A 23,661-nucleotide genomic window follows, 5' to 3' on the forward strand; every position below is an offset into this window, starting at 1 on the left:
GTGTTGGCCTTCTGCCTATTCCTATCGACCTAAAATCTATCGAGGCTTTTCAATATTCAGTAGGTTTCAATGAGACCCTCCTCCCTTATTCTTCTAAACTCCAGTGATTACAGGCCCAGAGCCTTCAAGCCTTGTTTATGTTAACCCTTTCATTCCTGGGATCATTCTCAAGAACCTCCTCTGGATCCTCTCCAATGCCAATAAATCCTTTCTTAAACATGGGACCCAAAATTGCTCACAATACACCAATATGGTCCGACCAATGTCTTATAAAGCCTCAGCATCACATCCTTGTTTTTGCGTTCTAGTTCTTTCGAACTGAATGCTAACAGTGCATTTGCCTTCCTTACTAACTACTCAACCTGCAAATTAGCTTTCAGGGAATCCTGCACAAAGATTCCCAAGTCCCTTTGCACCCTAAGTGTAGTGGAACTATACCTGGATTTTCTTGGAGCCTACAGTAGTTCTCCAGTCCCACTAGACATTAACTTTCCAGCCACTTTAGAAATTGAAATGCAGTACCTTGTCAAAAGCCACTTAGCTTTTGATTTATTGTGGATATATTAGTGTAGGGAACTTACGATGAGAATGAACAACATCACAGATTATATACATTATAATGAAATACAAGATTATATACATTATAATGCAGGGCACTGATGTTGTATATAATTTGTGCCAGGCAAGAGAATGGACAGTGCAATGCAGGACATTGTAGAAGAAAGAATGGGGCCAGGAAATGAAAGTGTTGTAGGGAACTTACGATGAGAATGAACAACATCACAGATTATATACATTATAATGCAGGGCACTGATGTTGTATATAATTTGTGCCAGGCAAGAGAATGGACAGTGCAATACAGGACATTGTAGAAGAAAGAATGGGGCCAGGAAATGAAAGTGTTAAGAACACTTAGATTAGTACAGCACAGGAACAGTTAATTTGGGGTCCTGGGATTGCTGAGGCAGCGTGGATCAAAGGACCAAATAAGCCTACTCTGTGTTCTATCACTACGTAAATAAATAAAGTCCCGGATATACTTGCCTTTACTACCACCCCAGGCACCCGCCATTCTCTGTGTAAAAACCTTGCCCCTCACACCTCCTTCAAAATGACCCATCTCAGCTTAAATGCATGCCCTCTGCTATTAACACATTACCACCCTGGGAAAAAGATACTGCCTGTCTCCTCGATCTATGCCTCTTATAAACCTCTATCAGATCTCCCCTCGGCTTCTGCCATCCCGGAGGAAACAACCCAAGCTTTTTCAACCTTTCATTATAGCACATGCCCTCTAATCCAGGTAATATCCTGGTAAACCTCTCTCTCTCGGAAGCCTCAATATCACCATATAACCATATAACAATCACAGCACGGAAACAGGCCATTCCGGCCCTCCTAGTCCGTGCCGAACTCTTAATCTCACCTAGTCCCACCTACCCGCACTCAGCCCATAACCCTCCACTCCTTTCCTATCCATATACCTATCCAATTTTACCTTAAATGACACAACTGAACTGGCCTCTACTACTTCTACAGGAAGCTCATTCCACACAGCTATCACTCTCTGAGTAAAGAAATACCCCCTCGTGTTTCCCTTAAACTTTTGCCCCCTAACTCTCAAATCATGTCCTCTCGTTTGAATCTCCCCTACTCTCAATGGAAACAGCCTATTCACGTCAACTCTATCTATCCCTCTCAACATTTTAAATACCTCGATCAAATCCCCCCTCAACCTTCTACGCTCCAATGAATAGAGACCTAACTTGTTCAACCTTTCTCTGTAACTTAAGTGCTGAAACCCTGGTAACATCCTAGTAAATCGTCTCTGCACTCTCTCTAATTTATTGATATCTTTCCTATAATTCGGTGACCAGAACTGTACACAATATTCCAAATTTGGCCTTACCAATGCCTTGTACAATTTTAACATTACATCCCAACTTCTGTACTCAATGCTCTGATTTATAAAGGCCAGCGTTCCAAAAGCCTTCTTCACCACCCTATCTACATGAGACTCCACCTTCAGGGAACTATGCACTGTTATTCCTAGATCTCTCTGTTCCACTGCATTCCTCAATGCCCTACCATTTACCCTGTATGTTCTATTTGGATTATTCCTGCCAAAATGTAGAACCTCACACTTCTCAGCATTAAACTCCATCTGCCAACGTTCAGCCCATTCTTCTAACCGGCATAAATCTCCCTGCAAGCTTTGAAAACCCACCTCATTATCCACAACACCTCCTACCTTAGTATCATCAGCATACTTACTAATCCAATTTACCACCCCATCATCCAGATCATTTATGTATATTACAAACAACATTGGGCCCAAAACAGATCCCTGAGGCACCCCGCTAGTCACCGGCCTCCATCCCGATAAACAATTATCCACCACTACTCTCTGGCATCTCCCATCTAGCCACTGTTGAATCCATTTTATTACTCCAGCATTAATACCTAACGACTGAACCTTCTTAACTAACCTTCCATGTGGAACTTTGTCAAAGGCCTTGCTGAAGTCCATATAGACTACATCCACTGCCTTACCCTCGTCAACATTCCTCGTAACTACTTCAAAAAATTCAATAAGGTTTGTCAAACATGACCTTCCACGCACAAATCCATGCTGGCTACTCCTAATCAGATCCTGTCTATCCAGATAATTATAAATACTATCTCTAAGAATACTTTCCATTAATTTACCCACCACTGATGTCAAACTGACAGGTCTATAATTGCCAGGCTTACTTCTAGAACCCTTTTTAAACAATGGAACCACATGAGCAATACGCCAATCCTCCGGCACAATCCCTGTTTCTAATGACATCTGAAAGATCTCCGTCAGAGCTCCTGCTATCTCTACACAAACTTCCCTCAAGGTCCTGGGGAATATCCGGTCAGGACCCGGAGATTTATCCACTTTTAAATTTCTTAAAAGCGCCAGTACTTCCACCTCTTTAATTGTCATAGGTTCCATAACTTCCTTACTTGTTTCCCACACCTTACACCATTCAATATCCTTCTCCTTAGTGAATACCGAAGAGAAGAAATCGTTCAAAATCTCTCCCATCTCCCTCGGCTCCACACATAGCTGACCACCCTGATTCTCTAAGGGACCAATTTTATCCCTCACTATCCTCTTGCTTTTAATATAACTGTAGAAGCCTTTCGGATTTACTTCCACCTTATTTGCCAAACCAAACTCGTAACTTCCCATAATGGAGTGAACACCTATACTGGGGTGACCAGAACTGCATGCAATACTCCAGATGCAGCCTAACTAGAGTTTAAAAACAAATGAAGTGAAAAATGTACTGACTAGAAATATCTCTAATTAAAGGTTGGAAAGCTCTTGCAAGAGGTGCAGAATATAAAGTATGATTTTGGCATTATTGTGTAGCTTTGAGGAACAGTAAATGGAAGTTATCGAGGCAACAGTAAAGGTGCAACTTGAATTATGAATGGACATGGGCTCATCACTCACTAAAGCCAAGAAGTTTGTATTTGCCCAAGAACACTTCAGAGTTATGAAGGAATTCAATAGCACAAATGTGTTATGGAGTCACAGAGTTACAGAACACTGCAGCATAGAACAGGCCCTTTGGCCCATCTGGTCCATGCCGGATTGTTATTCTGCTTTCTCCCATTGACCCACATCTGGACTGTAGCCTTCCATACCCCTTCCATCCATGTACTTATCCAAACTTCTCTTAAATGTTAAAATGGAACCCACATCGGAGTGAAGAAGACCCCTTGTGTTGCCCTTAAACATTTCACTTCTCATCCACAACCCATGACCTCTAGGTGTAGCCTGCTTGCATTTACCCTCTCTATAACCTTCATAATTTCAGATACCTCTATCAAATCTTCCCCCTTTCTCCCTAGCGTCCATTCTCTGTGCTGTGTGTGTATACAAGAGAATGGACCGTTCAATGTCAATACAAAACAAAAAAATCATATTTCCACACAAATATATTCTGTTTATTTCCTTTCATGGTTATCTTGCAGTTTGCCAGTAATAATGGCAAAGCAAAATGTAAGCTAACCTTGTAATGAAATAAACAGAAAAACTTTAAGCCTCTTTAAGTGAAGGATGATGAGCACTTGGAATTCACTGGCATACAGCTGCTGATGTAGGGCCTTTCAATCCTTTCATAAGGCACTCGTGCTGAAACGTTCTCAGATAATGTAGTGTTGCTGGCAGTTACTCAAGGGAGCAGTTTTTGGAAAACTGGTTATACATATAAAACGTTATTGAGCATCAGTGAGGTTCCCAGTGAGTGCAGAACCAGGACATATAAAGTGTGGCTAAACAGACTGAGCTTAGAAAGAGCTAAAACCTTTACTACTAAAAATGCAATGCCACAATTAACATTAAAAACCTGAGGAGGAATTGTAGGATAGAGAGAGTAGCGTAGCGGTTAGTGCCAGTGACCTGGGTTCAATTCCCTGTAAAGGATTTATACACTCTCCCCATGACTATATGGGTTTCTCCACATGCTCCATTTGCTCCCACATTCCAAAGGCATGAGTATAATTGGGCGGTGGGGGTTGGTGGGACCGGAAGAGCCTGTTACCATGCTGTATCTCAGTAAAATGAACACATAAATAAGGTAAGAAGGAGGTAAGTTCAAGCTTTACATTGTAAAGGTTGTGGGACTTGAAATCCTGGATGATCAAACTCAAGAACTGGAATGAAGAGGGATGAAAGGAGACTTGATAGCGGTGCACAAGTTGTACAAGAAGATAGAGTGGACAGTCAGAGACATTTTCCCAGGACAGACATGGATAATACAAGAGGGCATAATTTAAGGTGAATGGAGGAAAGTATAGGGGGAGGGAACCGTCAGAGGTAGTTTTTTTCACAGAAATGTGGGTGTGTGGAAGATACTGGCAAGGGAAGTAGTAGAGGCAGATACATTAGGTGCATTTAAGAAATTCTTAGGCATATGATGATAGCAAAATGGAGAACTATGTAGTAGGGAAGAGTGAGATTGATCTTAGAGTAGGTATAAGTTTGGCACAACATCATAGGCTGAAGGGCCTGTACTGTGCTATAAAGTTCTATATTCTAGTTTAAGAACAGCTTCATCCCCACTGCTATCAGACTTGTGAATCTGTCACCTCTTTGACCTCCCCTTCCTGCTAGCACTGTAACATTCTCAAACCTTTAATTCTATCTCTCTTGGTTGCTCTCTATTTTGTACTGCCTCACTTTGCTCTGTTCCTTTGTTTTGTGATTATCGCTGACTCTCAAATCAATTGTGATTATCAAAAAACATTGAATTTGTTTATCGGCATGTTATCTGCACCCCGTTACTCTGTGGGCTTCAGGCCAGTAAGGAATTTCTTTGCATCACTAGTGGATAAGATAAGAAACTAATCTAAATGTGATATTCATATAGTTCTCCAGGCTCTGCACAGAGTCCCAGACTGATCTAGACATCCCATTCCTGGGATCTCACACAGCCACACCTCCCACCACTCCAAAATCTCTGGGGAACATGGATCACTCCATTCACCTGGGGAAGAACCATCTTTGCCAGCAAGAGGTCCTACAACTTCACTAACTCAAAAAATGTTAAGGAAATTTACCCCTTTAAGATGAACATCAGACATAGGAGCAGAATTAGGTTATTCAGCTCATTGAGCTGGCTCTGCCATTTGATCACGGCTGGTTTATTTTCCCTCCCAATTCCAGTAATACTACACTACTTGGGGGATAAAAATTGGTCAGGATATCAGAAAGAACTTCCAGGCTTTTCTTGGATAAAGTTTTACATCTGAGAGAAGACAAAGAGCCCAAGTTTAATGTCTTGACTGTAAGATTGTACCTCTGGCAGTGAATTACACCTGCAGTACACAGTGAACTAGATGGTCTGCCCACATACTTGTATGGTTTTATTGTCCGCAGTGTAATGTTAGGGACATTATCTGCACCTAAGCAGTGAATTGCAATCTCAGGTATTTCCAGTGTAATAACTTCTTACACTGTTTAAAGATGTTTTTAAGAAAACATTCTTTTAGACCATAAGATATAGGAGCAGAACTAGGCCATTTGGCCCATCAAGTCTGCTCTGCCATTTCATCATGGCTGATCCAGTTTTTCTCTCAGCCCCAATCTCCTGCTTTCTCCCAGTATCCTTTCATGCCCTGACCAATCAAGAATTTATCAACCTCTGCCTTAATAAAAATTTGTCCTCCACAGCCACCTGTGGCAATGAATTCCACAGATTCACCACTCTCTGGCTAAAGAATTTTTTCCTCATCTCCATTCTAAAAGGATGTCCCTCTATTCTGTGGCTCTGTCCTCTGGTCTTAGACTCTCCCACCACAGGAAACATCCTCTCCACATCCACTCTATCAAGGAATTTCACTGTTCAATAGGTTTAAATGAGGTCACTGTCTCATTCTTCTGAATTCCAGTGAATACAGGCCCAGAGCTATCAAACACTCTTCATATGACAAGCCATTCAATCCTGGAATCATTTTTGTGAACCTCCTTTGAACCCCCTCCAGTGTCAAGATGAGGAGCCCAAAACTGCTCACAATACTCCAAATGAGGCCTCACTAGTGCTTTATAAAGTCTCAACATTACATCCTTGCTTTCATATTCTGGTTATCTTGAAATGAAAGCATTTGCCTGCCTCACCACAGACTCAACCTGCAAATAAACCTTTAGGGAATCCTACAGAAGGACACCAGGGCCCTTTGTGCCTCAGGTTTTTGAATTTTCTCTCCATTTAGAAAATAGAAACATAGAAAACCTACAGAACAATACAGGTCCTTCAGCTCACAAAGCTGTGCTGAACAGGTCCTTACCTGAGAAATTACCTAGGATTAACCATAGCCCTCTATTTTTCTGAGCTCCATGTACCTGTCCAGGAGTCTCTTAAAAGATCCTATCGTATCTGCCTCCACCACCATTCCTGGCAGCCTATTCCACGCACTCACCACTTTTTGCGTAAAAAACTTACCCCTGACATCTCCTCTGTACCTAATTCCAAGCATCTTAAAACTGTGCCCTCTCGTGTTAGCCATTTCAGCCCTGGGAAAAAGCCTCTGACTACCCACACAATAAATGCCTCTCATCATCTTGTACATCTCTATCAGGTCATCTCTCAACCTTCGTCACTCCAAGGAAAAAAGGTTGAGTTTGCTCAACCTATTCTCATAAGGCATGCTCCCCAATCCAGGCAACATCCTTGTGAATCTCCTTTGCACCCTTTCTATGGTTTCCACATCCTTCCTATAGTGAGGTGACCATAGATAAAATATTCAACCATTTCATTTCTTCTACCAAAGTGCATGGTCATACACTTTTTGATACTGTATTCCATCTGCCATTTCTTTGCCCATTCAGGAGAATCTGTATAAGTCCTTCTGTAGCCTCTCTACTTCCTCAGAATTAAATGCCCCCATGCCTATCTTCATATTGTCTGCAAATTTTGTAACAAAGCCATCAATTCCAGCATCCAAATCATTGGCATATGATAGAAAAAGAATCGGTCCCAACACAGACCCCTATGGAACGCCACTAGTTACTGGTGTCCAACCAGAAAAGTCTCACTTTATTCCCACTCTTTGTCTCCTGCCATGCTTTATCCATGCTGGAATCTTCCCTGTAATACCATGGGCTCAAAACTTGTTAAGCAGCCTCAGATATGGTTGATGCAAGTGCACAACATCAACTGATTCTCCTTTGTCTATCCTGCTTTTTATTTCTTCAAAGAATTCCAACGGATTTGTCAGGCAAGATTTTCCCTTGAGGAGACCACGCTGACTGGGGCTTATTTTATGAGACCTCATCCTTTATAATTGACTCCAATATCTTCCCAGCCACTGAGATCAGACAATCTGGCCTATAATTTCCTTTCTTCTGCCTCTCTCCCTTCTTGAAGAGTGGAGAGATATTTGCAATTTTCCAGTCTTACAGAACTGTTCTAGAATCTAGTTATTTTTGAAAGATCATTACTAATGCATAATCATTAATGATTAATGAGTTAATCATAACTTTACTGGGTGTTTTTTATAGGCCACCCAATAGTAACTGGGATATCAAGGAACAGATAGGAAAACAGATCCTAGAAAGGTGTAATAATAACAGAGTTGTTGTGATGGGAGATTTTAATTTCCCAAATATCGATTGGCATCTCCCTAGAGCAAGGGATTTAGATGGGGTGGAGTTTGTTAGGTGTGTTCAGGAAGGTTTCTTGTCACAATATGTAGATAAGTCTACAAGAGAAGAGGCTGTACTTGATTTGGTATTGGGAAATGAACCTGGTCAGGTGTCAGATTTCTCAGTGGGAAAACATTTTGGAGATAGTGATCATTATTCTGTCTCCTTTACAATAGCATTAGAAAGAGATAGGAACAGACAAACAGCCTTTTCTCCTTGGAGCGAAGGAGGATGAGAGGTGACCTGATAGAGGTGTATAAGATGATGAAAGGCATTGATCGTGTGGATAGTCAGAGGCTTTTTCCCAGGGCTGAAATGGTTGTCACAAGAGGACACAGGTTTAATGTGCTGGGGAGTAGGTACAGAGGAGATGTCAGGGGTAAGTTTTTTACTCAGAGAGTGGTGAATGTGTGGAATGGGCTGCCAGCAATGGTGGTGGAGTCAGATATGATAGGGTCTTTTAAGAGGCTTTTGGATAGGTACATGGAGCTTAGTAAAATAGAGGGTTATAGGTAAGCTTAGTAATTTCTAAGGTAGTGACATGTTCAGAGGCACTTTGGCCCACAAAGAAACTTCTAGTATCCTCTTTAATATTATTGGCTAATTTACTTTTGTATTCCAGCTTTACCTTCTTAATGACTTTTTAGTTGCCTTCTGTTCATATTTAAAAGCTTCCCAGTCTTCCAGCTTCCCATTATTTTTGCTCTATTTATGCACTCTCTTTGGCTTTTATGTTGGCTTTGACTTCTCTTGTTAGCCATGGCTGTGTCATCTTGCTTTTAGAATATACCTTCTTCTCTGGGATGTATATATCCTGTGCCTTGTGAATTCCTTTCAGAAATTTCAGTCTCTGCTGTCATCCCTGCTAGTGTCCTTTTCCAATCAATTCTGGCCAGCTCCTCTCTCATGCCTCTGAAATCCCCTTTATCCCACTATAATACTGATACATCTGAGTTTAGTTTCTTCTTCTCAAATTTCAGCGTGAATTCTATCATATTATGATCACTTTTCCCTGAGGGTTCTTTTACCTTAAGCTCTCTAATCAATGTTGGTTCATTGCAAAACACCCAATCCAGAATAGTTGATCCTGTAGTGGGCTCAATCATGAGCTGCTCTAAAAACCCATCTTGTAGGCACTCTAGAAATCTGCGCCCCCCCCCCCCCCCCCCTGCCCCCTGGAATCCAGCACCAACCCGATTTTCCCAAATCTACCTGCATATCAAAATCCTTCATGACTATTGTAACTTTGCCCTTTTGTCATGCACTTTCTATCTCCCATTGTAATTTGTAGACCTCATCCTTACTACTGTTACCCTTGCAGTTCCTTAGCTCTATCCACAATGATCCAACTCCTTCCGACCATGTCACCTTTTTCTAATAATTTGATATAATTTTTTACCAACAGAGCAATGTCACCCCCTCTGCCTTCCTGCCTCTTCTTTCGATACAATGTGTAAGGAGAAACTTGGACATTAAGCTCCCAGCTATAATCTTCTTTCAGTGATGTCTACAACATCATACCTGCCAATCTGTAACCATGTTCATCTACATTATTCCTTATACTGTGTGCATTCATATATCACATTTTCAGTCCTGTGTTCACCCTTTTCAATTTTGTTCATCTTTTATGTTGCAACTCATCCTGTTGACTGCAATTTTGCCCTGTCAACAACTTCTCCTCACTACACATTGCCTGTTTGTAAACCAGCTACCTCATCTTCAGCACTATTATCCACCTTTTCTACAATATTTCTTGCATTGAAATGTATGCACCTCAGGACACTAGTCACACCTTTTGATTCATATCTTTGTCTGAGGTCTTACCAACATCTGCCTCCACTAACTGTTCTGGCACTCTGGTTCGAATACCCCTACAACTTTAGTTTAAACCCAACTGCTCAGCATTAACAAACTTTCCCACTAGGATATTAGTCCCCCCTCCAGTTCAGGTGCAAACCGTCCCTTCTGTACAGGGCCACCTTCCCTGGAAGAGAGCCTAATGATCTAAAAATCTTATGCCCTCTCTCCTCCACCAACTCCTTAGCCACATGTTAAACTGCATAATCTTCCTAGTTCTGGCCTCACTGGCACGTGGCATGGGTAGCAATCCTGAGATCACAACACTGGAGGTCCTGCCATTTAACTTAGAACCTAATTCCTTGAACTTTCTATGCAGAACCTTGTCACTCATCCTACCCATGTCATTGGTACCGACATGGACCATGACTTCTGGCTGTTCATCCTCCCACATAAGAATGCCGAGGACACAGTCTGAGATATCCCAGGCCCTGGCACCCAAGAGGCAACATACCATCCAGGAATCTCATTCTTGCCCACAGAACCTCCTGTTCACTGCCCTAACTAACAAATTGCCTCTCACTACGGTGTGCCTCTTCTCCCCGCCTTCCCTTCTGAGTCGTAGAGACAGACTCAGTGCCAGAAACCTGGCTGCTGTGACTTTCTCTTTTGGGTCAACCCCTCCCCCCTCCAACAGTGGGGTACCTGGATAGAGCTAACTGTTTGTGAGGTTTAAAGGCTCTCATCCATTTCCCTAAGCTGCAGGCTCTTCAGAGTTGGCTGCTGGGGTGTATTACACACCCTTCAGCTTGGTGGGTTGGTTTAGAAGGAGCACAGTTCACATTGGCTTCTGCATGAATTAACATTGAGTTATCACCATGAACAGCATGCCAGCTTCCTTCCACTGGCACAGATCAAAGGTGTGTAGTAGTTGGCGTAACACTATTACAGCACCAGTGACCTGTGTATGGAGTTTGTATATTCTCACTGTAACTACATGAGTATCCTCATGGCTGCACACTGGTTTCCTCCCACATTCCAAAGACATGGCTTAACTGGTCACCAGGGTACAACTGGGCTTGTTTGGGCCTGAAGGGCCTATTACTGTGCTGTATCTCTACAGGAAATAAATAGACTCATGCTCAGAATAAATACTCACCTCCTTTCCACCCACATACAGTGAAGCACCAGTTTGTACGCTGCATATAGTGCCTGATTTCTGTGCAGACTCTCGGAGCTGTGGGGCAAATCTGCTGATCTCACTTCTTGTGGTGCAAAGGCTGGCATCCACAGCCAGCTGGGAATATGCTGGAACTTCCCAGCATTGCTCTGAGGGTGGTTCAAAATTTGGACCTTACCTTTACATGAAGGCAGTGGCCCACTCCAGTGGGATGGGTGGGCAATGATGCACCTGATAGTAACCTCTCCAACCAGTTCAAAGCCTTCGTAACACATGAAAGTCAACGTCTCGCCTGGCAGATACAGACGCTTATATAGAATCTGGTAGCCATTTTCTGGTAGTCCTGGGTTTTCACATGCTACTGACTCCTCAGCTGAAAGAAATCAGAAATCAGACATTACGGGGAAGGAGAATATTAACCTGCATTTAGACAGCAGTTTTCAGGTCAACACTATTAAGCTCAAAAATGATCTGATGTTCTGGAACAGATACCAGTACAGCGCAGTCCACGATGTTGTGCTGACCTTTTCACCTGCCCTAAGATCGATCTAACACTTCCCTCCATGTGCGTAAGAGTCTCTTAAATATCCCTAATCTACAGTATCTACCTCTACCACCATTCCTGGCAGTGTGTTCCACGCACCCACCATCATCTATGTAACAAAACTTACTTCTGGCATCCCCTCCACACTTTACTCCTACCTCTTCAAAATCGCCAATCTCTGGGTGCTGCAGTAGTGCTGCACTACTCTGCTACCTCTCAGAATGTATGTCTGAAGATTATTCATTTCTTGTTTGGGATTTGTGTGTCACTGGCAAAACCATCAATTATTTCCTCCCCTTAATCGTTCTCAGGAAGCTCCCTTTTTGACTTGTAGCATTCCCTCTGGGGAAGATGCCCCCACAGAGACGTTAGAGAGGGAGCTCCGAATATAAGCCTAACAACAATGAAGGAACAATGATATATTTGGAAGTCAGAACGGTGTGCAACTTATTTCATTACAACGTAGAAGGAGGCTATTCAGCCCATTGAGTCCCTACTGGTTCTCAGAAGAGAGCTATTAACCAATTTCCCAACTTGCTTACCTTATGCCCTAATACTTTCAACACCCACAAGAAAAGGCTAAGTCACCTTGGCCATTTATCCTACATCTTTGGGATGTGGGAGGGCAGTCACAGGGAAAGTGTGCACAGGCCACGCACGCAGTACCCAGGGTCAGGATTGAACTGGGTCACTGGAGCTTGCTGTACTAGGGTTATTCCTGTGCCATGCTGTACTAGGGTTATTCCTGAAGGTGTTGTTTCCTTGCATCTGAGGACCTTGTTCTTTTGTGACATTATGGAAATTTATATGTACAAATGAACAAAGGAATCTTGAGGACCATGTCCATACCCCCCTCAAAATTGCCATGCAAGTTGATACGGTGGTTAAGTAGATGTGTGGTGTGTTGGCTTTTGTACATCAGGGGATTGAGTTCAAGAGCTGTAAGGTCATTTTGCAGCTCCATAAAATCCTGGTTAGACCACACTTGGAATATTGTGTTCAATTCTGGTCACCTCTTTATAGGAAGAATGTGAAAGCTTACGAGAGAATGCAGAGGAGATTTACCAGGATGCACCTGGATTAGAGAGCATGTCTTATGGGATAGTTTGAGTAGCTAGAGCTTTTCTCTTTGGAATGAAGGAGCATGAGAACTGACAGCCAGGGACATTTTCCCAGGGTGGAAATAGTTAATATAAGATGATTGAAGGAAACTATAGGGGGGATAGTAGAAGTAGATACATTAGGGAAAGTTAAGACAGTTTCAGATAGTCACATGGATGAAAGAAAAATGAAGGGCTATTTGAGAGGGAAAGGTTAGATAGATCTTGGAGTACATTAAGAGGTCTGAGTCCATTGGACGCTCAAAGCAGCTGCACAGGTTGACTCTGTGGTTAAGAGGGCGTATGGTGTATCGGCCTTCATCGATCGTGGAATTGCATTTAGGAGCTGAGAGGTAATGATGTAGGACCCTGGTCAGACCACACTTGGAGTACTGTGCTCATTTCTGGTCACCTTACTACAGGAAGGATGTGGAAGCCATAGAAAGGGTGCAGAGGAAATTTACAAGGATGTTGCCTGGATTGGGGAGCATGCCTTATGAGACTAGGTTGAGTGAACTTGGCCTTTTCTGCTTGGAGTGAAGGAGGATGAGAGGTGACCTGATAAAGGTGTACAAGATGATGAGAGGCATTGATCATGTGGATAGTCAGAGGCTTTTTCCCAGGGCTGAAATGGTTGCCACAGGAGGACACAGGTTTAAGGTGCTGGGGAGTAGGTACAGAGGAGATGTCAGGGGTAAGTATTTTAACTCAGAGAGTGGTGAGTGCATGGAATGGGCTGCCAGCAACAGTGGTGGAGGTGGATACGATAGAGGCTTTTAAGATAGGTACATGGAGCTTAGTAAAATTGACGGCTATAGGTAAGCCTAGTAATTTCTAAGGTAGTGACATGTTCAGCACAACCTTGTGGGCTGTAGGGCCTGTATTGTGCTGTAGGTTTTCTATGTTTCTATGTAAGAGGTTGGCATAACATTGTGGGCCAAAGGGCCTGTTCTATGTTCTATTGATTTGCTTCGCACTTCACTGGTTATTGTGGATGATCCATCAATCACTGCGAAAAGTTACACCCTTTCAGTTTCAAAGACCTTAACTCATTTAGAAAGGAATATGTTTAGATCTCTGATCCAGCAACCTCCTAGTCTACTATCCAAATTTGAGGTGAAGTGAGTCATTCCATAGCCCCTCAAATCCAAAGGCTTCACAACATTAGCTATCAGGAATGACAGGGAATAACAAGACCCTTGTCTACTTCACTCACCACAATCTGCTCTGCCATCTGGACACTCCCATCACAACTATGGGTGTGAAATCTGAATAACGGGGCTGAGCCACAGCACTGAGAGCACGATGCCACCTGGCGGTAAAAGCTACCTCCCTGCTGCTCTGTCTGATCGAGAGCTGAATCTGCTGTGTACAGGGGTCAGAGTAGTGATCTTTGCACTCATTTTTCATTTTTGTTTCATGATTGGGTAAATGAGTTTCAGTAAAGATGTAGAGGAAAAGGCTGATGATGGTAAGAAGGGGTTTTGGTAATGAACAGACTAAAGTATTGAGAGATGTCCAGCTGTGTCTAACTATCATCCTCTTTTACTTCCATTAGGGCTTAAGGTTCTTTTGCTATCTGATGTGCAGAGGAGTGGCTGCCAAAGAACAGTGTAGAACAATGTAGAACAGTGTAGAATTGTGTAGAACAGTGCAGAACAGTGTAGAACAGTGCAGAACAGTGTAGAACAGTGTAGAATTGTGTAGAACAGTGCAGAACAGTGTAGAATTGTGCAGAACAGTGCAGAACAGTGTAGAACAGTGCAGAACAGTGTAGAATTGTGTAGAACAGTGCAGAACAGTGTAGAATTGTGTAGAACCGTGTAGAACAGTGCAGAACAGTGTAGACCAGTGTAGAATTGTGTAGAACAGTGTAGAACAGTGTGAAACAGCGTGGAACTGTGTAGAACATTGTAGAACAGGGTAGAACAATGTAGAAAAATGCACAATCTAAGTGAGTGTTCCATATCAAAGACTCCTTAGATACAGTGCAGAACAGCCCCTTCCAGGATAATGAGCCGTTTCACCCAGCAACCCATCTATTTAACCCAAGCCTAATCACAGGGCAATTTACAATTTCACTCTTAAATTTGAGAAGGAGAAACTAAAGTCAGATGTATCAGTATTACAGTGGAGTAAAGGGAACTACAGAGGCATGAGAATGGTTCTGGACGTCTGGAAAATTGCAAATGTCACCTCACTTTTCAAGAAGGGAGCGAGGCAGAGGGAAGGAAATTATAGGCCAGTTAGTCTGACCTCAGTGGTTGGGAATATATTGGGGTCAATTGTTAAGGATGTAATTTCAGGGTACTTGGAGGCACATGGTAAAAAAGTCTGTAGTTAGAATGGTTTCCTCAAGGGAAAATTGGGAGGAGGACTATTCAGCTGTGACCGTGGGGAAATGTGTATGGAACTGGAGGAAATAGCAGAGGTCTTAATGAATACTTTACTTCAGTATTCACTATGGAAAAGGATCTTGGTGATTGTAGTGATGAATAGCAGGGGACTGAAAAGCTTGAGCACATAGATATTAAGAAAGAGGATGTGCTGGAGCTTTGAGAAAGCATCAAGTTGGATAAGTCACCGGGACCAGATGAGATGTACCCAGGGCTACAGTGGGAGGCAAGGGAAGAGATTGCTGAGCCTCTGGCGATGATCTTTACATCATCAGTGGAGACGGGAGAGGTTCCCGAGGATTGAAGGGTTGCGGATGTTGTTCTCTTATTCAAGAAAGAGAGTAGAGATAGCCCAGGAAATTATAGACCAGTGAGTCTTACTTCAGTGGTTGGTAAGTTGATGGAGAAGATTCTGAGAGGTAGGATTTATGAGCATTTGAAGAGGTATAATAGTCAGCATGGCTTTCTAAAGGGCAGGTCATGCCTTATGAGCCTGATTGAATTTTTTGAGGATGTGACTAAACACATTGATGAAGGAAGAGCAGTAGATGTAATGTATATGGATCTCAGCAAGGCATTTGATAAGGTACACCATGCAAGGCTTATTGAGAAAGTAAGGAGGCATGGGATCCAAGGGGACATTGCTTTGTGGATCCAGAACTGGCTTGCCCACAGAAGGCAAAGAGTGGATGTAGACGGGTCATATTTTGCATGGAGGTTGGTGACTAGTGGTGTGGCTCAGGGATCTGTTCTGGGACCCTTACTCTTCATGATTTTTATAAATGACCTGGATGAGGAAGTGGTGGGATGGGTTAGTAAGTTTGCTGATGACACAAAGGTTGGGGGTGTTGTGGATAGTGTGGAGGGCTGTCAGAGTTTACAGCGGCACATTGATAGGATTCAAAACTGGGCTGAGAAGTGGCAGATGGAGTTCAACCCAGATAAGTGTGAAGTGGTTCATTTTGGTAGGTCAAATATGATGACAGAATATAGTATTAATGGTAAGACTCTTGGCAGAGTGGAGGATCAGAGGGATCTTGGGGTCCAAGTCCACAGGTCAAAGCAGCTGTGCACGTTGACTCTGTGGTTAAGAAGACATATGGTGTATTGGCCTTCTTAGTCGTGGAATTGAATTTAGGATCTGAGAGGTAATGTTGCAGCTGGTCAGACCCCACTTGGAGTACTGTGCTCAGTTCTGGTCGCCTCACTACAGGAAGGATGTGAAAATCATAGAAAGGGTGCAGAGGAGATTTACAAGGATGTTGCCTGGATTGGGGAGCATGCCTTATGAAAACAGGTTGAGTGAACTCAGCCTTTTCTCCTTGGAGTAACGGAGAATGAGATAGAGGTGTACAAGATGATGAGAGGCATTGATCATGTGGATAGTCAGAGGCTTTTTCCCAGGGCTGAAATGGCTGCCACAAGAGGGTACAGGTTTAAGATACTTGGCAGTAGGTACAGAGGAGATGTCAGGGGTAAGTTTTTTAACGCAGAGATTGGCGAGTGCGTGGAATGGGCTGCCAGCAATGGCGGTGGAGGCGGATATGGTAGGGTCTTTTAAGAGACTTTTGGATCGGTACATGGAGCTTAGAAAAATAGAGGGCTATGGGTAACCCTATTAATTTCTAGGGTAGGGACATGTTCGGCACAACTTTGTGGGCTGAAAGGCCTGTATTGTGCTGTAGGTTTTATATGTTTCTTTGTAAAATGCGGGAATAAAGGAAGCCTTTTCTGGTTGGTTGCCACTTACCAGCAATGCTACCATTCATTTCAAGAGGACTAGAATATAAAAACAAAGATGTAATGTTGAGACTTTATACAGCACTGGTGAGGCCTCATTTGGAGTATTGTGAGCAGATTTGGGGCCCTTATCTTAAAAAGGATATGCTGAAACTGGAGATGGTTTAAAGGAGGTTCACGAAAATTATTCTGGGTCACATGAAGAACATTTGTTGGCTCTGGGCCTGTACTCACTGGAATTCAGAAGAATGAGGAGTGACCTCATTGAAACCTATCGTATCATGAAAGGATGTGGATGTGAAGAGGATGTTTCCTATGGTGGGACAGTGTAAGACCAGAGGACACAGCTTGAGAATAGAGTGGCATCCTTTTAGAATGGAGATGAAGAGGAATTGTTTTAGCCAGACAGAGGTGAATCTGTGGAATTTGTTGCCACAGGCAGCTGTGGAGGTCAAGTCTTTATGCATATTTAAGGCAGAGGCTGATAGATTCTTGATTGTTCAGGACATGAAGGGATATGGGGAGAAGGCAGGAGACTGGGGCTGAGAGGAACTTTGGATCAGCCATGATAGAATGGCGGAACAGACTGGCCTCATTCCACTCCTATATCTTATGGATTAATCACTATGTTATGTGTAGGTCTGGTATCCATTAGACCATAAGATATAGAAGCAGAATTAGGCCATTCAGCCCATCGAGTCTGCTCCACTATTCCATCATGGATGATATATATTCCTCTCAACCTCTTCCTCCTGCCCTCTCTCCATTACCTTTGGCAACCTTATTAACCAAGAACTTAACAACGTCCACTTTAAATATACCCAATTACTTGTCCCCTACAACACACACAAAATGCTGGTGGAACACAGCAGGCCAGGCAGCATCTATAGGGAGAAACGTCGACAGCGCTTCTCCCTATAGATGCTGCCTGGCCTGCTGTGTTCCTCCAGCTTCTCTGTATAGATGCTGCCTGGCCTGCTGTGTTCCACCAGCATTTTGTGTGTGTTGTTTGAATTTCCAGCATCTGCAGATTTCCTTGTGTTTACTTGTCCCCCACAGCTGTTTGTGGCAATGAATTCCACAGATTCACCACTCTCTGGCTAAAGAAATTCCTTCTAAGTGCTGGTCTAAAGGGATGTCCCTCTATTCTGAGGATGTGCCCTCTGGTCCTAGTCTCCCCCATTATATGCAACCTTCTCTTCACGTCCACTCTATCTAGGCCTTTCAATATTCAATAGGTTTCAATGAAATGCCCCCTCATTCTTCCAAACTCCAGCTAGTACAAGCCCAGAAACATCAAACGCTCCTCATACGTTATGCACCTCATTCCCAGGATCATACTTGAGATCCTCCTCTGGACCCTCTCTGATGCCAGGGCATTCTTTCTTAGATAAGGGGCCCCAAAATGCTTGCAATGCCCCAAATGCCATCTGAACAATGCCTCATAAAGCCTTAGCATTACGTCCTTGTTTTTATATTCTAGTCCTCTCAAAATTAATGCTAACATTGCACTTGCATCTCACTAGCTAAGGAAAATATACCTATCACCAGGTGTGCATTATTGGTGAATTCCTGCAATGGGCATTGGCCTGTGAGAAAAAGGTTAACCAGACTAGGCATCTATACAGTACTCTGGAATTTAGAGGAATGAGGAATGAGTTCATCGAAAGATGCAACATTCTCACAACCCTGACAGATGGAATGGGCTGGCTGGGGTGTCAGGAATCAAGGGGTCACTCTCAAGTAAAGGGGTCTGTTGTTCAGGGATGAGAAGAAATTTCTACGTCCAGAGGGTGGCAAATTTTCTTGGATTAAGTTGCTTAGTATATTCATGTTAGAAGCTGATGGAGATTGAGGAAATCAAGTAAAGTGGAACAAAATGGTAGAATTTTCAAGAAGGGCTGAATGGCCTCCTGTTTCTAGCCCTTATGGTGCAGTTGTTTTAGGTGATTGCAGAAAACATGAGAGATTCTGCAGGTGCTGGAAATCTTCAGCAACTCACAAAAATTCAGCAAGTCAGGCAGCATCTATGGAGGGGCATAAACAGTCAATGTTTTGAGCTGGGGTGCTGAAATGTTTCAGACTGTTTGGGGACCTGAATGGTGATGAAGGAGGTTCTGTAGGGGCAAGTTGCCCCGCTTGCAGGGATAAGTGCCTTCCTTGCTTTCTGAATTCGTCTGAACAATACAGTATTAGGTCTCCCTCTAACGACCTTTTAACATGCAATTCTATTCAGGCGCCAGGAGATGGCAGCAAGTAGCTTTTCAGGAACAGCAACTGCATCAAAAGCATCACTTCCTGCTCATTCCATAATTGTCTATTTCTAGTTGCTGCGGCTTAATCCTTGGTTATTGCTGGATTCTTTTGTGCTGGGCACACATCACAGGCATTTGTATGAGAAAGAGGGGCAAGCTTGCAGTTATACAACACAGATCACATTCTTTCCTGAAGTCATCACAGTGTTGTAATATAAGAATCTTGTTTATGTACAGCAGGTCCCCAAACAGAGGTGTGATAATGAGCTGTCAATTTGCCTTTTGTGGTGATTTTCAATGATTAAAAAGTATTGACTGGCCGACAGGATAGAGCACCCTGTTCCCCTCCCAATCTTTGTACCCATTTGACACAAGAGACTCGATCTCCCCTTAACATCCCCTCTGCCTGTGGGTCCTTCCAGCAGTGAGCACTCCCTCACAATGGAATTGGACTGCCAGACTCAGGCCCAGATCTCCTAGCTATTGACTGAATCCAGCGTATATCCATTTGATGTTCTGGTCTCAGATACCACTTCCCAATGGAGAGGAGAAGGGAAGATGATAAAATGACACACACGACATGCAAAAGAAACTCAACAAGTCAGGCAGTTTATATAGAGGGGAATAAACAGTTGATGTTCTGGGTCAAACCCCTTCATCAGGACTGGAAAGGAATTCACATTTCACCCCCCTCCCCCACACACCCATCTTTCCCCCCACCTTGTCTCACCTATTACCTGCCAGCTTGTACTCATTCCCTCCCCCACCTTCTCATTCTGGCTTCTTCCCACTTCTTTTCCAGTCCTTATGAAGGGTCTCAGACCAAAATGTCAACTACGGTACTTATTCATTTCCATGATGCTGTCTGACCTGCTGAGTTTCTCCTGCACTATGTGTGTGTTGCTTAGGATTTAGCATCTGCAAAATCCTTTGTGTTTATGAAATGAAACACGAATTGAAATGATCTTAATACCAATTAACCCAATAGCAAGAACGGAGGTGATGTTTCACTACCAGATGAACTCAATGCCTTCTATGCCCACTTTGAAAGGGAGAACTCAACTACAGCTGTAAAGATCCCTAAGCACCTGATGACCCTGTGATCTCTGTCTCAGAGGCTGATGTTGGGCTGTCTTTAAAGAGGGTGAACCTTCGCAAGGCAGAAGGTCCCAATGGAGTACCTGGTAAGGCTCTGAAAACCAGTGCCAACCAACTGGCGGGAGTATTCAAGGACATTTTCAACCTCTCACTGCTGTGGGTGGAAGTTCCCACTTGCTTCAAAAAGACAACAATTATACCAGTGCTTAAGAAGAGTAATGTGAGCTGCCTTAATCACTATCACCCAGTAGCACTCACACCTACAGTGATGAAATGCTTTGAGACGTTGTTCATGACTAGAATGAACTCCTGTCTCAGCAAGAACCTGGACCCATTGCAATTTGCCTATCACCACAATAGGTAAATGGTAGATGCAATCTCAATGTCACTTCTCAGCCTTAGATTAGACTATAGCTCAGCATTTAATACCATCATTCCCACAATCTCGACTGAGAAGTTACAGAACCTGGGCCTCTATACCTCCCTCTGCAATTGGATCCTTGACTTCCTAACCAGAAAACCACAATCTGTGCTGATTGGTGATAATATCTCCTCCTTGCTAATGATCAACACTGGTGCACCTCAGGGGTGTGTGCTTAGCCCACTGCTCTACTCTCTCTATACCCATGACTGTGTGGCTAGGCATAGCTCAAATACCATCTATAAATTTGCTGATGATTCAACCATTGTTGGTAGAATCTCAGGTGGTGACGAGAGGGCGTACAAGAGTGAGATATGCCAGCTAGTGGAGTGGTGCCACAGAAACAACCTTGTATTCAACATCAGTAAGATGAAAGACTGATTGTGGACTTCAGGAAGGGTAAGATGAAGGAACACATATCAATCCTTATAGAGGGATCAGAAGTGGAGAGAGTGAGCAGTTTCAAGTTCCTGGGTGTCAAGATCTCTGAGGATCTAACCTGGTCCCAACATATCGATGCAGTTATAAAGAAGGCAAAACAGCGACTATACTTCATTAGGAGTTTGAAGAGATTTGGTATGACAATGAATACACTCAAAAACTTCTATAGATGTACCATGGAGAGCATTCTGACAGGCTGCATCACTGTCTGTTAAGTGGGGGGGGGGGGGCTACTGCACAGGACTGAAAGAAGCTGAAGAGGGCTGTAAATTTAGTTGGCTCTTTCTTGGGTACTAGCCTACAAAGTGCCAAGGGCATCTTCAAGGAGTGGTGTCTCAGAAAGGCAGTGTCCATTATTAAGGACCTCCAGCACCCAGGGCTGTTACTGTTACTGTTACTTTTCTCACTGTTACCATCAGGTAGGAGGTACAGAAGCCTGAAGGCACACACTCAGCGATTCAGGAACTGCTTCTTCCCATCTGCCATCAGATTCCTAAATGGACATTGAACCTATGAACACTACCTCACTTTTTTATATATATTTTTTTGTTTTTTTTTGCATGAGTTTTAATCAGTTCAATATACGTATACTGTAAATGATTTACTTATTTATTGTTATTTTTTCCTCTTCTATGTTATGTATTGCATTGAATTGTTGCTGCTAAGTTAACAGATTTCACAACACATGCCTGTGATAAACCTGATTCTGATTCTGGTACAGTTGACCCTCCTTATCCGGGGGGGTGGGGGATTGGTTCTGGGACCCCTCGCGGATACCAAAATTCGCAGATGCTTAAGACCCTTATTCAACCTGTCTCAATGCGTTGGGCCTTAGGACCCAGCGGAACCCCAGACCTGTCACAGTGCGGTGGACATTAAGACCTGGCGGTAGAGATCTGAATCTGCAGTGTTTTTGTTCGTGAAAATAATCACGATTGAAAATAAAGTGGAAATAATAAAGCGATTTGAACAATTTTAAAGGATAAAGTGAGAAAGGCTCTGCCTCGATGAAAGCTACAATTATTACTAAGCAACGCAGTGGTTTAATTATTGGGTTTTGGGTTTTTGATCCTCCACATCAACCCGGCATGGTAGAGAACGCACTGGGGAGTGGTCTGTCCCGAGTTCCGAGAAATTCCGTTCCCGAGCCTGGCGCTGAAACATACGTTCTTAAGTGTTTTATATGCATAGAAAGGTAAAATATATACTATACACTAAGGCAAACGTTTGACTAACTGACGCTAAATACCGGATGTACCTGTTCCGACTTACTTAGTAAGAGAACTTCCGATTTTTTCCGACCCTGATCCACGATAACCCATGCACATCCTCCCGTATACTTCAAGTCATCACTAGATTACTTATAATACCTAATACAATGTAAATGCTATGTAAAATGGTTGTTATACTGCATTGTTTAGGGAAGAATGACAAGAAAAAAAAGTTTGTACATGCTCGAACAACAAATGCTGGAAGAGCATTTCTGGGTTTTCGCGATTTGCGGTTGGTTGAATTCGCGCATGCGGAATTCGCAGATAAGGAGGGCCGACTGTATGTTTATGTATCCTATCATTCTTCTACCTTTGTGTCTAGAAAGATTTAGTTAACATATCAGACTTCTGAATGTAATATCTTGTCTTGTTTATTGTACTGTCATAGGACCATAAAATACAGGGACATAATTAGGCCATTCAGCCCATCAATTCTGCTCTGCTGTTCGATCTTTGCCGATTTATTTTCCCCTTCAACTTCATTCTCCTGCCTTCTCCTTGTAACCTTTGACACCCTGACTAATTAAGAAATTAGGTGTCTCTGCTTCAATTATACCTAATGATTTGGCCTCTGCAACCACTGTGGCAATGCATTTCACAGCCCTCTGGTCCTTGACTCTCCCACTATTGGAAACATCCTCTCCACATCCACTCTATCTGGACCTTTTAATATTAGGTAGGTTTCAATGAGATTCTCCTTCATTCTTCTAAACTCCAGTGAGCCCTACTGTAATCTCTTCATACACTAACTCTTCTGGACTCTTTCCAAAGGCAGCACATCCTTTCCTAGATATGGAGCCCAAAACTGCTCACACTACTCCAGGTGCTATCTGACCAGTGCCTTATAAAGCCTCAGCATTACATTCTTGCTTTTACATTCTAGTCCTCTGGAAATGAATGCTAACATTGTGTTTGCCTCCCTTACCACAGACTCAACCTTTAGGGAATCCTACACTAGTGCCTTTGCACTTCCGATTTCTGAATTTACTTTCTGTTTAGGAAATAGTCTACGCCTTTATTCCTTCTACTGAAGTGCAGACACATGCACTTTCCTACACTGTATTCAATCTGCCACTTCTTTGCCCATTCTGCTAATCTATTCAAGTCCTTCTGCAAACTCCCTGCTCCTCCACCTATCTTTGTACCATCCACAAATCTCTTCCCCTCTCTGGTCTCATGTTCTGCACACATATAGCTTTCAGGGCTGAAAATGTTCTTGCTGTCAGAGAAAT

The 23,661-nt window shown here is 43.0% G+C and overlaps 1 protein-coding gene across 1 annotated transcript in view; it reads right to left on the bottom strand.

Moving 5' to 3' along the window:
- sez6l (seizure related 6 homolog (mouse)-like) overlaps positions 1 to 23,661 on the bottom strand; it is a 762,782-nt gene that overhangs the window by 20,515 nt on the left and 718,606 nt on the right. Inside the window, exon 14 of the mRNA XM_073065299.1 lies at positions 11,342 to 11,536. Coding sequence (XP_072921400.1) covers positions 11,342 to 11,536 — 195 coding nt within the window. The remainder of the gene's footprint in view (positions 1 to 11,341; positions 11,537 to 23,661) is intronic.

Source organism: Hemitrygon akajei, chromosome 14 (genome assembly GCF_048418815.1).
Source record: "Hemitrygon akajei chromosome 14, sHemAka1.3, whole genome shotgun sequence".
NCBI classification, from domain to species: domain Eukaryota; kingdom Metazoa; phylum Chordata; class Chondrichthyes; order Myliobatiformes; family Dasyatidae; genus Hemitrygon; species Hemitrygon akajei.